This window comes from Drosophila pseudoobscura, chromosome 4 (assembly GCF_009870125.1).
Source record: "Drosophila pseudoobscura strain MV-25-SWS-2005 chromosome 4, UCI_Dpse_MV25, whole genome shotgun sequence".
Classification (NCBI taxonomy): domain Eukaryota; kingdom Metazoa; phylum Arthropoda; class Insecta; order Diptera; family Drosophilidae; genus Drosophila; species Drosophila pseudoobscura.
In genome coordinates, this window is record NC_046681.1 from 21,758,880 (window position 1) to 21,775,640 (window position 16,761).

Here is a 16,761-nt window from a genome sequence, read left to right on the forward strand (position 1 = left end):
TTAGCTGATTTTGCATGCCAAAAGTTGACAATAAAATTATTGCATTGTTGTATGTGTGGTTTGTGTTGCTGTTGTAGCCGTGTGCCTATTTATGGCCTTTACTTAACAATGACCACAAAAATTTGCAATTTGCATTTGCAATTTGAGCCCAAGAGGAGGTCGCTCTATACTATGTGCCTCTCTCTCTATCGTTCGTTCTCGCTCTCACCCATTCGCACTTTATTCGGACCCCCTGCCACATGCCACAAGCCACTTGTTGATTGTCGGCTACGAGCGGAGCGGCTTTTGTAGCTTTAAAGTTGACCAAAATCAATTGACCAGAAACATTCAATTTATTTTGTTCGGATTTTTGTATTTTTTTTGTTGAATTTTCTGTGCATGTCAAGCTGCGTTTTAAACGCATTTGCAGGGAGTGTTATACGGATACCCTGTAGGGGGAGGGGTCTTTGTAGAGGGGTTTGGGGTTGTTCGAGGTTTTAATAATGAAAATTAAGGGAGATGTGAATAATTATGTGAATTATAGAGTTGAATAAAGGAATATTCATAAAGATAACTAGATATTGAATAAATTATAGATCATGGATCTACAAAGCCACAGAATATTTTCCAGTAGAATGCATGGAGTACAATCTCTGTGGCTGAATTAAATACAAAGCTAGAAAGCCACAAAAAATAGCAGTGGAAGTCTCTGATTTTGGAACAGATCTTAGAACTGCTGTATTTCTTCTGAGAAAAGGATTTTTTTCAAGGGAAACAGGAATGATATTCTCAACCGCTAAAGGAATACAAATTTATATGGCAATAAATATGTATGTATATCTATCTATAAAAAGAGATCGAGGTGCCCCTTCGAATGCACTGCTAACCCCTTTAAGATCAACAAATCTGTTTGCCCTAAGCCACTTTCCCTCAAAACCTTCACTTACAGGGTATAAACACAGTGTAATCCCCCTCAGTTGAATCCATAGAATGCCGTGGGTTTCGTGCATGTGGAATCGAGTTAGATTGCCTGCCCCAATGACGTCACAGCAGCACAGATCGTGCCGCAATGCGAATTCACAGAAGCAATCGAGGCGCTTGACGCAGTTGTTAATTATTAATTATCATTAGTAGGAGCCTGAGACGGAGCACCTGTTACTAGCACCACTAAGGGGGGCTTAGTGTTAAAATGTGCCCATAAGCGAGTGGCTACATTGCTTACGAATGACGCAAACGGAGAGCAGCAGACGCCACGAGTGATACGGAATTTCTGACGATTATCCACCTCTAAAAGCTAAATCGATGGGGTCTAAAAATGACAAGGTTTCTACCCCAAACTGGCAAATTGCCAGTCACACGTGATCGTGAACGTGAACGTGCGATGGAAACACTTTCCATTCGCGTGTGTGAATGTCCGCTTAATGAAAATGAAAATCTATTTTAAGTCGAAGTTTCAATCACAAATTACAGGGGACTTACATTTCCCATCCCACTTGGAGCAGCCTTCGAATGAAATTTTAACCAAAAAATGTCTACAAATCGGTAGCTAAAGTCCGCTAAAAGCCAATGGCACGTTCACGTTTCAGAGCTGTGGAGCGGGGAGCGGGGAGCCGATGGAAGGGGGGCGGGGGGCATTCAGTCGCCAAACCAGTTAAGCAGTTAAAAAGCAGTTGCAAAAGGCATATTTAAATAATGTGTGTATGGATATATTGTAAATTGTCTTTAAACTGAAAGACACGACCCAACGCAATCGACGGATCGGATGGTATTCCGTGGCACTGCTGCACCTGGATATCTCTGGGATCTGTTCTGTTGTGATCTGTTGCCGGGCGACCTAAAGATCTTTCAAACCATCCGGTTCGAATATTTACATACGTCTCTCCATATTTTACGAGTGTATTTATTGTAAATTTGCATCCCAGAGAGACCAGAAATTATTGACAGAAAATGGGAAAACCCGAACCACAAAAAGTGAAACAGAAAATATACATACATCAAGGTCAACATCACAGAAGAGCATCATCGAAAGAAACAAAAAACAAAAGTTGCTTATCAAGTTTATGATTTTATATATACCCACATATGTACATATATTAAATATATACCAGACTCTTGTATTTTTAGATATATGTATATTCGTATTTTTGAGGGTACATATTTGATAGTTTTTTTCGCTCTAAACTTTGGGGCTTCTCTTTTAAATAATTTCATTAAAAAATGCAAGCTGCGGGCAAAATATATGGTATATAAAATTCATCCACCATTCCAACGCCCGTTTTATACATATGTGGCATTGTGTATGTATTTTTCAACGTCATTTCTCATATGTAAATTTATTTGTTATTTGTTTTTTTTAGTTGATTGATATTTTTTCTACTTTTTTTTTGAGATCTTCCCTTTGTTGCGTTTTTGTTTTATGTTGTGTTAATTGGTGGACATAAAACCCCATGGGGTAGGCGTGACAATTGTTTAAAATCATACAAAAATCGAAAGCCCCCAGCTTTTGGGGGGAAGACTTAAGAGTCTTGGGGCGTTTATCCGTTGATGTTGATGGATTTTTTCTGTGGAAACATATCTTGCAATTTATTGAGATTTTTGGAGAGTTGCAAAATGTTTTGTTTTGGGTTTTTATGTTTTTGTGGGGGCATTAAATCGCTTTAAAAATATCTGATATATTGTTTGTGGCGGTAATATTCATAGATATACGAAATTCCCACTCCAAGTTTGTGCATAACCCCTTACACGGCTGAAACGCACTGTACTCGAGCATTTTTTTTACATCAAAATTAAGGTTAAATGTTTACATCCGAAGCTCATAAAAACAGCGTGTGAAAAATAGCTAACTAATTTTAATTTGCTAGTTGCATGTGGCATGCCACACGGGGCTGCAGCAAACACAAGACACAATAACAAATTGCAAATAAATTGTTTGTTGGGGGGAAAAATGTGCAGTCAGCAGTAGGCAGCGACAGCAGCGAACAATAATCAAACAGGAAACGCGGCGACAACAACAACAACAACAACAAAAAGTAGTTGTTGGTGTGAATATTTTGTTGTGGTTGTTGTTTTTATGCAAATGTAGGTTAATAACATTTCGATGGAATGCTCGATGAATACACAAAATTATAGACAACATTAAGCATAAGAAAAAAGGAAAAAAAATAATAGGTTCAACAACACCACTCGATTCTCAACAACAAAAACTCAACAACAACTTCTAATACACAAAAAACAGCGCAAAAAATCTGTTTGGAATTCTAATTAATTTTTGCATTTGTTGTGGAGAAAAAACAAAAACAAAAATGTTTGCCACTTGATTGAATTGTTGTCTCGAGTGTCAGCACCACCCCCCCGTCCCCAGTCGAGAGTCTCGAGTCTCGAGTCCCCATCGCAAGTATCTGTGTCTGTAAGCTGGTGGGTGTTCCTTTCCCCAATTAATCGTACTCTTACACGACTTGCCGATTGATTAATTGCCTGAACCGAACACGGTAATTTGTGCTCGGCCAATTTATGGCACGGAATGCAGGGAATTATGCACTCGACGACGAGTCGTCGCATCGGTTTAGCACCAGACGGAAGTGTTCAAAGTGGGAAGTGTGCTGGCAACGGGTAGAAAAAATCACAAATAAGGTTGTATTATATTTGTTTATATTATCGATAATGGGATGGGATCGAATGGGCTGGGAACGTCAGGCAAAAGTCATCAATCAGTCAGAGAATTAGTCAGAGTCGAGGCAACTAGTGGAGGCTACTGGTATTTGCAATTATTTAGGAATAGATTTATGAATGGGAATCTCATTAGATTTGAATATTAAATACCCCCTTGAATGAGTTTAGAAGAAGATGTACGGAATGTACATCCGGTAACAGATATTCGTGGGTGGGATCGATGATAGATGGCTCTCTTGAGCGGAGATTACAGGATATTTGGTCCACCCCAGCTGATTTGATCCTACTGATCCCCTTTTCGACCCTTGGGACGAATCAGTGGGGCTTTTATGAGCACTAAGATTTGGTTTACGGTGGATTCCTTGGGTCTTCAAGAGATGCTAAACCCTTAGACCGGCTGTAAGGCGCTCCACGCGAACTGTTCTTAGTGGAGGAAGGATTTTCATCAAAATAAGTGTACAGCTACTGAGGTTCTATGAGTACTGGTTTTCATTAGTAGAAATATGCGGTTTTTACACAGCTTTTGATGCTTGCAATTGTTTACTTGGGTCTACAGATATCGTATGGGTTCTTACACGTATATTATGGACTTTATCATCTTTATTTTTAGATTTTTATAGATAAATATTTATTTATAGTTAGACAGATTAGTAGAAATCGTGCCCAACGTACACAGCTTTCAAGGGGTAAATATGCCATACAAATATCTTGGGAATAAGCTTTATTTGTCTATTTATATATAGTTTTTATCTCCCAGAACCTTTTTCTTTGCCATAATCTTTGGGTGATTGTCGTAGATCTCTTGTGAAACCTGTGAAACCTTCTCTGTGGAATATCATACAGATCTATCGCCCTTTGAGTGGAATTCACTTATGGAATAGGGGAATACTCCCTGCTGAAATTTGTAGAGCTCGGATAACCCTTTACCCTTTATTTGAGAAGAGAAGAATCTGTAGATATTTGATCTGTAGGTCTTTGGAAATCTCATTTTCCATTTTGTTTAAGGTTTTATCCAACTATCTTTTCCATACCCTACCAACCCATCTTTACTCCTTTTTTTGTTGACCCTCAACTTTTCTTAGAAACTTTTCTCATTCTTTGCCACTCATTTGTTAAAGGCGCTAAATGGTCTTTGGGAACGGGGAAAGAAAAACCCAATGCTTAGACTTGTGGCAGCTGGTTTTCTTTTGCTTCTGTGGCATGATCATCATCGTCATCTTTGTGCCGCCTCTTCTCTTGTTGCCCTCTGCACGTACCGACAATTTTCATGTTAACAAAATGCAATTGCATTGCTGGTGGCTGGTGGCTGGTGGCTGGTGTTTGGTGCTTTGTGCTTGGTGTTGCTGTTGGCAGATGATGATGGTGTTGCTGCACGCGCTGCCCCCGGCCCCTGGCCCCCAGTGGTTGTTGCAACAACAAAAGAGGCGCAAATTAGCAAAGCAAACGCTGGCTCTTGGCTTTTGGGTCTTGGGTCTTGTCTTGTGTTGCAGTCAGCCAGCAGCTGTTGCAGAAGAAGATGCAGAAACGATGATGAGGCAAAAGGCGTCATCATCGAAAAGTGGCAATAACAACAACAAGTCAGGGGAGTGCCGCCCAGTGCTGCAAGAGTAGTCGTCAGAGACGCCGCCGTCAAGACAAGAAACTGTGAAGTTTTTCTGTTGCCTACTTTCAGGCGGAAGATGAAAAGGAAATGGAATGAAGAATGTATACGGTTCCCCATTTATTTGGTTTTTCCTTGAAACATTCGTCTGATGTCTGTTTGCTTATGGGAAAATTAGTACCGAAATTCAACCTTGCTCGAAAGGGCTGCAAGATTTGTTTACTATAAAAGATCTGTGAGAGATTTCATTCCATTCTTTATATGAGAGGAATTAATTTACGGACCTTCTGATTCTAGCATTATATTAGATATTTTTGTCATATTTATTCTCCATTTTATAAAAACTTTAATCATTTTATTTATACCTTAAGAATTCCCCTTCAAGAAAATGCGTAATGTTGCGTGTATTTCTAGACACATGTTGCTGGCAATCTTTGCTGCATTTTTCTTACGCTGTCGGCATGTTGCAGACACTTCCATGGTCTGGTCTCCACTTCAAATCCCTCTCTCTCTCTCTCTCTCTCTCTCTCTCTATCTTTCGCTCTTTTACACACAATTTTGCCTGTTGCTTCATCATCTTTTTGCCTTCGTCTTCGACTTTGGTAACACTTACACATCGAACACACAAAAAACAGTAAAAGAAACACCAAATAAAAGAAAAACAAAAACAACAATAAAAACCACAGACAATCCAAAGCTTTATTTTTTTTCTCTTCTTTCTTTTTATCTTTTTTTGCGGCTTTTTCCATCCAATTTTCCGTGTATTATACAAGCGAGAGGAGGAGAGCTTTTTATTTGTATTTTTCTCTTATCTTTTTTTCTTTCTTCGAATTTTCCTCTTTTTATTTGTATGCTTCTCTTTATTTTAATTTATTTTATTTTGTTTTTTTTTGTTCCTTCAAAAAGTTGAAAAACTTTTGTTTCCTTTTGTCTGTGGAACTTTACCGTTGAACAGCCAGTCAACTCCTGAGCATTTTACAGTTGGAGCAAAAGAGCTTCTTGCGTGTGCGTGAGCGCGTGTGGCAAGAGGGGCAAAGAGGTGCATTCGTGTTGCAGCTTCAACTGGTGCTCCCCTCCTTCGCCGCCTCTTTGGTTGAAAGCGAAAGAAGAGGCAAACCGCCGCACACACTCCGAACTCTGCCCCTTGGGCCGATCATTGAACACAGAGATCTCCGTCTCTGTCTCTGTCTTTCTCTCCATCTGTCTCTGTCTGTTGCTCAAGTGTGTTGTCGTTTCGCTTGGCGGCTTCTGCTTTGTGTGAAGCCTGCTCTGCTCTCAATACTCTCCGCTCTCCACTCTCCACTTTGCTCTTTGCTCCACTCTCCACTTCATTCCACTCCACTCCACTGCCTGCCTTGGTGCTGCCACTGCCTCCGCTTGGGTCTTGCTACAATTAAGTTTTACTTTATGTTTATGGCCTCCTCCTCCTCCTCCTCTTTTTTTCTTAGCCATTTGTATACTCTTTCGAAAGGGTATTACGATTGTGATCTGGTGTTTGCAAAGAACGCATAGAACCATAAACCAGCCATTATCCAAGTGATAAGCAAGGTCCATAGCTTCTTATACGACAGATTATGAGATCTAGTTGAACCGAACGAGATACGATATGGATTGAGGCACTACTACTAATATTACTCCTATGGGTCAAATATTCGGTCGTTCCCTTTAGTGGTGATAAAGTTTAAGGATTTTAGAGGAAATACTTTACAAGTTTGGTTAATATTTGAAGTACAGAACCAGAGCGAGAAAATATAACTTTATCGGGAACTTATATATAGTAAAGATCAATTGGAAAGAATCATATTTTAATACCTACATGCAATATACATATTATGGTTTTAAAGGATTTGAAGTCCCCGATACAATGTATCCCCATTTATCCACAAAAGAAATTCTTCAAAATTCCTATCTCACTGAAACTTAAGATAGATCTATCAAAATGATTAAATCAATCCGGTGGCAAAAGAAGATTTTAAAAAGACTTTGATGACATGGCACTATAGAAGGCCACAGGTGGTGGTAGGAATGTGTTTTCGCATACGATTATGTATTGGTAATCGTAATCCAGTTAAATTTCAGCCAAATAGAGGGCTTAAATGAGTCTTAGTTAAAGAAAAGCCTTTGTTCTTTAGTATGACTTCGATCCACTCCGCCATGTATGTACGTTATGCGTTATGCAGCAGCGCCCCTCGGAAGTCGGGAGTTGTTTTGATGCCAAGCCAACGATTGCTGCTCTGGTGCACAGCCCTCTGGGGCACTCTTGTGGAAGTGGTCTCTCTCTCTCTCTCTCTCTCCCCTCTCCCTCTGGGAAGTGTATTTAAAGTAGCGGCTTCTGAGGAGCCGCTGGTGTCTCTTTCTTTCTTTCTTGTTGCTGTTGCTGTTGCCGTTGCTACTGCTTTTCCGCTGCTCTCCACTTGCCAACAACTGCTTGTCGTTGCTCACCTTCGCTGTTGTTGCTGCTGCCGCCGTTGCCGCTGCTTGTTTTGTTGCTATCCATCCACTTCGTAGCTTAAAAATTTCATTTGCCATTTCAGTCAGTTGGCTTTTAAACATTTACTGAAACAGATCGGCGTCGCGCAAAAAGCAAAAAAAAGGCAAAAAGTTGTGTGTTTATTTTTAAGAGAAAAAAGAATCAAAAGAAATAATATTTATTCGTCAAATGAAGTTGTTTGTTGCGGTGTTTTTTTTGTGTGCTAGGATTGACCCAATGAAGGAAAATATTGTATCATTTTGTTTAATTTAAGAAAACAACAAAATATTTGTTTCCTTCATGGAAAACGCTTTCAAGATGGCGTCGTTTGCGAAAAGCGTGAAAGCCTAAAACGAAGAAGAGGCAAACAAAAAGAGTGGAATATTACTGGAAATATTTATGACGAAAATATGACCATAGAGCCAAACATAATTGAATGAATAATTATTGTAATATGAAGAAATATTTAAAGAAATAAGAAGAATAATATTCACGAATATTGAAAGAAATATAATCATATTTTCAAGACATATTTGAAAGAAATATATTCAAGAATACTTTGATATTATATTCTGCAGAAAGTACATACGATAATTTGATTAAATTATTATGATTAATATTCTGAAAAAAGTTTAATAATAGAATGAACAAATAATCAATAAATTATCGTAAAAAATAAAGAATTTTTGAAATGAAATGTACTAATTTTTGGCAGATATATTAAAAGAAATATACGAATAAAATGAGAAAATATTCAATGAAATATTTAAAAATATAAAGAATTATCAAATTAAATATTATTATACTGATATTCTGAAATATTTAAATATTGAGGGAAATGCAACAATATTCTAAAGAGTTGTTCAAGAAAATATAATATAATAATAATAAAATCAAGAAGAAATATTGAAAACCACTTTGCCGAAAGCGCTGCAGGAAGCACCTCTCCTCTCCATTCGTGTTGATGCTTTTTTTGAGGGCCACTCCATTCCGCCTGAGAGCCGCTTAACGGTAAAAGCCGCCGCTGCCTCCGCTCGTAGACGGGCGCTTAAAGGTCAACAACAAACCGATAGCTAGCATGAAAATGCCAGTGCAACAACAACAACAACAACAACAAGAGAAGCAACAATTGCGACGACGACTACGACAACAAATTGCAAAAAGGAAGCAACCATAAAACCAGTTCTCCAACAACAGAAACAGCCAGCAACAACCTGAAACTGTAGTTGAAAGAATTGCAAATAAAGCAAATAAAAAAACCACAAAAAAAAAACGGAGCAAAAAATATACTGTATAAACTGAATAAACGATTTATGTGAAAGTGAATTGACACAATTACGGAATTACGGAAAAGAGGAGCTACCTATCTATATCTATATATAGAGATTATTCGCGAAGAGTGAGGAGTGAGGAGAGCGGCGTGGAGTCTTCTCGAAGCCAACGCTAAGAAGTCTCTTCTGTCTCATCAGAGGAATATCGAGGAAGGCATCAACTATGATGCTTTTATCGGCATTGAAGCTGGGTAAGAATCGAAACAGAACAGAACACAACAGAACAGACGTGGGATTAAGAATGTGGTGCTTAAAATAGACAAAAGTGGTGTTTGGGATGTTCCAAAAATCTTAATCAATCAAAAATCTCGTATTTTAAGATTGAAAGTTTGGATTTTAATTGGAATATTTTGGTAGTTGGTGGAGGGATATATTTTATAAATGAAGATAGAGCTCTGACGAGGTCCTTCCTCTATCTCCATCTGGCAGCCGATCGAGAGAGACAGGGGGAGAAACAGGGGATAGGGGAGACAGTAATCCTTTCTAGCTTTAAGTCTGATCGCTTTCTCTAGGTCTGATCGATTGATCGCTTTCTCTGTCTCCCTTTGGCAGCAGCTTCAGGTTCTCTAGGGATAGGCTTTGCTCTGCGGGGATTCCGATGATCTATCCGTGGGTCGGCTCTCTGGCTCTCTCTGATCCGCTGCGCCCTCTCGCTCTCTTCTGTAGCTATGTGGGTATATCTCTCTCCCTACCTCTCTGGGGCTGTGCCTAGATTGTACATAACTTTTGTGTGAGCCATTAAAGATATGAAATGTTCCGTAAACCCCTTAAATGCGCCCTTTTGGAGATTTCCAAACAAACATTTTGTACCACTTTTGGGAACACTTTGGACTACTGTAAATCTCACTTGTGGTCTTGCCTTTTATCATAGGCTTAAGCCAGTGGACAGACCTGTCCGTATCTTGGGCTTTGAATAGTTGTGGCCCCCTGATCTTGTCGCAGCACTATTTTGTGGGCGTTTTATCTCTCTGTCTCTCTCTCTCTCTCTGTCTCTCTCTCTCTCTCTGAGTCATCGTCCAATCGTGGGGCTCTTGTGGTTTCACCTGCTCGAATACTCCCCGGCAAACACGTGTTTGAAAGTCTCGATTGGAAGCTGTGTGGATTTCTCTGCGCTATTCTCGAGGTCTGCTGCAGCTGCCACAACAATAAAAACAAAACCAAGAATTGCAATTTGCATAACAATTTGACGGGGGGGAAAAAACATCAAACAAATAGCTGGAAAAAAAAACTGAAAAAAAAAAATCAGTAAAAAGAGCAAAGACAATGAACAATTACACAATTAGCTATAAATACTTTTTGTACCGCGCGATAATGACAAAACGTTTTGTGTCTGTGTGTGTGTGTGTTGCAAGTAGGCCTCGCATCTTAGCAGTGGATGGTTGGGGAGGGGGGATGTGGTGCATGCCACCGCATAAAAGTACTCTCTCTTGTGAGGCAATTTATGAGAAGCATCTCGCGTTCATAAATGAAAAATGTACTTCCGTTTGGCCAATTTTCCACTGTAGGTGTGTGTGTCCGTGTGTGTGTGTGGAAAAATTATTAAAGAAAAATCAACCTGCTTTGGAAAGCAAGGAGAAAATCAAGCTGAAAACTCCAAATAAAAATACTCTTTAAATTGGGGGAATAATGGAGGGGATTGGAGTGCCTATGAGCGAGTTTAATCTGGAAATAATCTATAGAATAAAATGGAAATATATAGATAAATATTTTTAAGAACTCCTTTTTATCATCTGCTGGAAAATATGGGTGGTAGAATAAAAGTTTTAGATTAGTAAAATTCCTTTATATAAAAAATAAAAATATTATTCAAATTATAAAATAAATCATTAATTTTTAAGAATTTTTTTAGCTTGAAACTGTCCGTGGAATAATTCTGTAAAATTATCATAGGCCTTTGCCCGTGTTGTTACAATAGTGTTGTAAAATTATCAGAAGCTCTTGCCAGTGTTGATAAACAGTTGACAGTGTTGTGCAAAGACACTTTTCCTATAAAGGATTTCCAAAGACCAGCTTCCTCTGAAAGATTATTCCACAAAATTCCTGTCTTAAGTAGAACCTCCTCTTCCACAACAATTTAAACCCAATTTCCATTAGTTTTCCATTTCCAAAGTATTGGCCCTCTTTCTATCTCCTAACAAGTCTCAAAAAACACAACAACCTCCTCTTGTTGTATGGAAACATTGCGAATTTTCGTATGATTATAGAGTGTACGCGGGAGAGAGAGTGAAAACGCCTCAAGTGCTTTTCATTTGCATTTGGTGCTGGAAAATTGTTAAAACAAAAGCCTGAACAGCAACCGACAGCCGACAGCCGACAACCGACAACCGGCAAGTGTACTGTACTCTACGGAAAGTATCTGAAAGAGTGTGTATCTATGCGCTGGCACGAGTGTGTGTTGTTGTGTCTCTAGCTTTTGCTATGGGAAAGAAAAACTTTCTATTTTAGTTTCAATATCTGGGGGGGTAGGAGGGTAGGAGGGGGGGGCACTGGAGTACGCTACGAGTATTGTATGAATAGTTGGAGTGCTGCTGCCGCTGCCTCGAAGGCTATGGCTTTTGTTGTCATCTTTTGCCGGCGCACGTTTCGCTGTTGTTTGTTGAAGCTACAATAAGTATAGACGAAGGAGGAGGCAGGAGGGATTTTCACATGAAAAATGTGTGTGTGTGCAGAGGAGGAGTCGAAGTCGAAGAAAATTGGCTTATCAATTGAAAGTTGCAGGGCAATTTTAGCACTTGATTATACATATATGAATCATTATATGTACATATGTATATATATATTGGGAAATCGTTAACTTGCTTTGCGACTTTCGCTTTACGATTTAACCTTCACTTTTCGCTTCAATTCGATCGCAATTCTCGCCAGGCAGAGGCGCCACCCACTTGAGGCACACACCACTTGAGGTACACCTCCAACCAAAGACCATCCACGATGCAAAGTGGATTCCGCCGAAGCCGAAATGTGTATCGGATCGGATCGGATGGTTGACTCATGGATTGGGGCACCACCGCAGATTGCATAAGCGACGCCCACTCAACGTCTCTTGAGTCTGGCATTTAAGTTTCGTTTCGTTAAGTTTCGTTTTTTTGTATCTTTATTTGTTTTTTGTTTGTTTCTGCAACTGAAGCGCTTTAATTGGGGTTACACTTTTGAGTTCACTTTTGACGTTCCACCTTAAATACCATTATGGTTTATTATTGTAACACAGAAATCGTTTTACCCTGGACCAAAGTCCGCTCACAGCAGAGCTGGGGCTGGCAGGCTGCAGCTCATCCAATCGAATCGTCATATCATATTTTTGTGGGCGACCGAATGCCTTGAACCATCCACCAGCTTTGTCAAATGTTTCAGTGTCGTTCGGTTAGCCCCCCCTCCCCCACCAACAATTAATTATTACCTTGACAAGAATCGCAAAAAAAAAAGAAAAAACTACAAACCAATTTTTAAGGCGATTTGGCGATATTTCTGTCGATGGCTAATTAATTGGTTGGACAGCCCTGGGGCAGCACACTGAAAATTTCCATTAACGAAACGAAACGAAAGACTTGGAAAACGAACTTTTGAACGAACGTTTTGAGGGGTCTTCGGCAGGAAATGCATTCAACATTTGAGTGGAAAATATTGCAGTCGAATGTTGCTTGAATTAATTTCATAGAATTCAACGAAAGTCCATCGAAAAACCATTTAAAGCTTGGCCTAAAAACAAAACAAACAAAATCTCATCAGCGAAAAAAGAGTAGAGCATAAATTTACAGTGTCATGCACACGACATGTACATACTTTTGCTGTTGTACTATTCATGGGGCTTCTGTTTATCTCACTCGTTTTTTTTGTTGATTTTTAAATGGGTTAATCCATTCATAGTCTATCATACGCATTCGTGCCTCTTCGTTCAAATTTTGTGCTCGAGAGCAGTGGAATTCATTCTATTAAGTCTTAATTCTTTATATAGTCTCTAATTTCTTGAATTCTCTTGTGTGATTTCTAGGCAACGGCAGTTCTCCAGCCCAGAATTCAACGCGCAGCATCAGTCCGAACAGTTCCACGACCAACAGTCAATTCAGTTTGCAGCACAACAGCTCCGGGAGCCTCTCGGGCGTCGGTGTGGGCAACGGCAACGGCGTCGTCGTCGGCGGCGGAGGAGGAGGCGGTGGCAGCATTGGCCTGGGAGTAGGCGGAGGAGGCGGCAGTTGCACGCCCACATCGCTGCAGCCACAGGTGAGTCGCCGCTAATTACGCTCGAAAGATAAATGCTGTAACAACTTTCTTGTTTCTTGTTTTCTCGCTGTAGTCCTCGCTGACAACTTTCAAGCAATCGCCAACTTTACTGAACGGCAACGGAACTCTATTGGATGCCAATATGCCTGGGGGTATACCAACGCCTGGAACTCCAAATTCCAAAGCCAAGGTAAGGATCTCGAGCATAAGATCATGGCCATGCGAGTGCCACGTCTTCATTCGCAGCGAATGCCTCCTTTCGCTTATGGGAACATCTCATCATTCTACAAAAGTTCTGGGGCACATTTCTAACATTTGTAATCTCTTTCTTTCAGGACAATTCACATTTTGTCAAATTGGTGGTGGCCCTGTATCCCTTCAAGGCCATCGAAGGTGGAGATTTATCTCTAGAAAAGGTAAGGACTCAAGTAAAGCCTCTCACAAGCAACATATCTCTGATCTCTTACCACTTATAGAATGCCGAGTACGAGGTCATTGATGATTCACAAGAGCACTGGTGGAAGGTCAAGGATACTGTAGGAAATGTCGGCTACATACCCAGCAACTATGTCAAACCCAAGGCTCTGTTGGGCCTCGAACGCTACGAGTGAGTACAGACAAACCTCCATAGTCCTTAGAGTCTCGTTTGATCACATTATTTCTGTGTTCTTTTGCAGATGGTATGTGGGCGACATGTCACGACAACGCGCCGAATCTCTATTGAAACAGGGCGACAAGGAGGGCTGCTTTGTGGTGCGCAAGTCATCGACCAAGGGTCTCTACACACTATCGCTGCATACCAAAGTGTAAGCAGGGAATGAACATCCTTCTAGCATATATACTTCTATAGCTTCAACCTTTTTGCAGTCCACAATCCCATGTAAAGCACTATCACATCAAACAGAATGCCCGCTGCGAGTATTATCTGAGCGAGAAGCACTGCTGCGAGACCATACCGGATTTGATCAACTATCATCGCCACAATTCCGGTGGCTTGGCCTGCCGCTTGAAGTCGTCGCCCTGCGATCGTCCAGTGCCACCGACAGCGGGACTATCCCACGACAAATGGGAGATCCATCCGATGGAGCTGATGCTCATGGAGGAGCTGGGATCGGGACAGTTTGGGGTGGTGCGACGTGGCAAATGGCGTGGCTCGATAGACACCGCCGTCAAGATGATGAAGGAGGGCACCATGTCCGAGGATGATTTCATCGAAGAGGCCAAGGTCATGACCAAGCTGCAGCACCCGAATCTGGTGCAGCTGTACGGCGTCTGCTCGAAGCATCGACCCATCTACATTGTCACCGAGTACATGAAGCACGGCTCGCTGTTGAACTACTTGCGGCGGCACGAGAAGACCCTCATTGGCAATATGGGCCTGCTGCTCGACATGTGCATACAGGTCAGCAAGGGCATGACCTATCTGGAGCGCCACAACTACATCCATCGCGATTTGGCGGCGCGCAATTGTCTCGTGGGCTCCGAGAATGTCGTGAAAGTGGCAGACTTTGGCCTGGCCCGCTATGTGCTCGATGACCAGTACACCAGCTCTGGCGGCACCAAGTTTCCCATCAAATGGGCACCGCCCGAGGTCCTCAACTACACGCGATTCTCGTCGAAAAGTGATGTGTGGGCTTATGGTGAGTGCAGTAACTTTCTCTCTACTGATTCTCTTGGTAATCTCTGGTGCTTTTCTAGGTGTTTTGATGTGGGAGATATTCACCTGTGGCAAGATGCCCTATGGCCGTCTAAAGAACACTGAGGTTGTGGAGCGTGTGCAACGCGGAATTATCCTAGAGAAACCAAAGTCGTGTGCCAAGGAGATCTATGATGTGAGTACAGATTGCTCTTCTTCAAAGTGTTTCCTCTAATCATAATGTGTTTCTCTTGCAGGTCATGAAGTTGTGCTGGTCACATGGTCCCGAAGAGCGTCCTGCGTTCCGTGTGCTCATGGATCAGCTGGCTCTTGTGGCCCAGACGCTAACCGACTAAGCACCGATCATGCACTGAACTTAACTTACAGAAAGGCATTAAGCATAAGAAATATATATTATATATAGAGATCGAAATAAGTTTTTAGTTAAGCGAAAGCCAGTTTATGATTATTATCCGCAGCCCCCTGACATATATATGGATGTATTTGGATAGAGAGCCACAGACAGAAACAGAAACAGAAACAGAAATAGAGACAGAGACAGAGCTGATGGGCGAATGATATCATTATGTTAACTGTTAGTTATAGTAGACGACGCAAGAGCAAAGGCAAACGCAAACGCAGCAAAACTAACAGTCACATATATAAAGTATAGTAAACTGTAGTTAATAGTCCAATTTTTGATACATATTTCCACACACGAAGGCATAACGATGATACAGGACGGAAGGATTGGAAGTTTAAGATACATACACTATATATATATATATACGATATATACCATACCATAAATGATAAATGATATGTAATTGTGCTTTTTTAAAAATAGCTAGAGGGAGGGAGAGCGCGTCCAAGTGCTGATTAAAATAATTACGAGTATCTCTAAAGAAAAACAAAAAAACAAACAAGAAAACTGATTAAGCATTAAAAAAAAAACTAAAACTTAAGCCTCAAGTCGAAAGCGAAATGTTTTGCACACACGTACACACACACACAACTGAATGGATGGATGATCCAGGATCCCACAAGGATAATGGATGGACAATTTTTTAGTTTAGTTTTTTATGTGTGCGCCTTAGCCTAAGTTTTGTGATTTATTGTTTAATTTTTGCATCAGATTTTTATTATACACTTACGATGATTACGATAATGATGATGATAACGATAATAATTTCTCTCCCACGCTCAAAGTATGAATCAAAAGTACGAGACGAGACATTTATATGCTTTATATTTTTTAAACTGAATTCTTATGTATTTTTTTTAAATCAAATCAAATCGCTCAAATGATATACACATATATCTCTATACATATTTTACTTGTACTTTTATGAAGAGTTTTACTTAATTAATTTTATCATTTTGTATAAGCAAAAACACACACAAACAAACGAGAGAGAGAAAACAGAAACACACAGAAAAAATTCGAAATAAAAATGTATGATGAACATTTATGTTAAACTTTTATTTCCTTTGATTTATTATTGTTTTTTTTGCGAGAATTTTGCGACTGCATTGCACAGAATTCGGTTTCACGAAAATACGACTATTTGCGAGCCAAGAATCCGAAATACAGAACAGAACCAACATAGAAATGCAACAGACACATAGACTTATGCCACAGACTATATACGATATATCGTACAACCAGAATCAAAAACCAGCAAAACATCAAGGAGCCCGAAGCCCAACCCGAAAAAACACCAAAAACCAAACATTTTGTACAACTTTTGATACAAGATTTTGATACAGAAATATATACATAAATATATATATAAACTATGTGGTAGCCAGTAAGCATTCCCCCATTCTATCCGTCGTATGACTATATATGTATCGG

The 16,761-nt window shown here is 40.2% G+C and overlaps 1 protein-coding gene across 4 annotated transcripts in view; it reads left to right on the plus strand.

Moving 5' to 3' along the window:
* The window catches only part of Btk (tyrosine-protein kinase Btk29A), a 55,742-nt gene extending 39,354 nt beyond the window's left edge, over positions 1–16,388 (plus strand). For 2 of the 4 annotated variants that reach the window (XM_033379464.1, XM_015180541.2), the window contains 8 exons: positions 13,038–13,267; positions 13,341–13,457; positions 13,603–13,683; positions 13,744–13,874; positions 13,945–14,073; positions 14,135–14,907; positions 14,966–15,099; positions 15,161–15,293. In XM_033379464.1, coding sequence (XP_033235355.1) covers positions 13,410–13,457; positions 13,603–13,683; positions 13,744–13,874; positions 13,945–14,073; positions 14,135–14,907; positions 14,966–15,099; positions 15,161–15,259 — 1,395 coding nt within the window. In that variant the 5' untranslated portion in view covers positions 13,038–13,267; positions 13,341–13,409 and the 3' untranslated portion in view covers positions 15,260–15,293. Of the gene's footprint in view, positions 1–9,197; positions 9,241–13,037; positions 13,268–13,340; positions 13,458–13,602; positions 13,684–13,743; positions 13,875–13,944; positions 14,074–14,134; positions 14,908–14,965; positions 15,100–15,160 lie in introns of those variants that run through there. The other 2 variants (XM_015180540.2, XM_001356566.4) reach the window with 2 other exon arrangements.
* Positions 16,389–16,761: the final 373 nt, after the last annotated feature.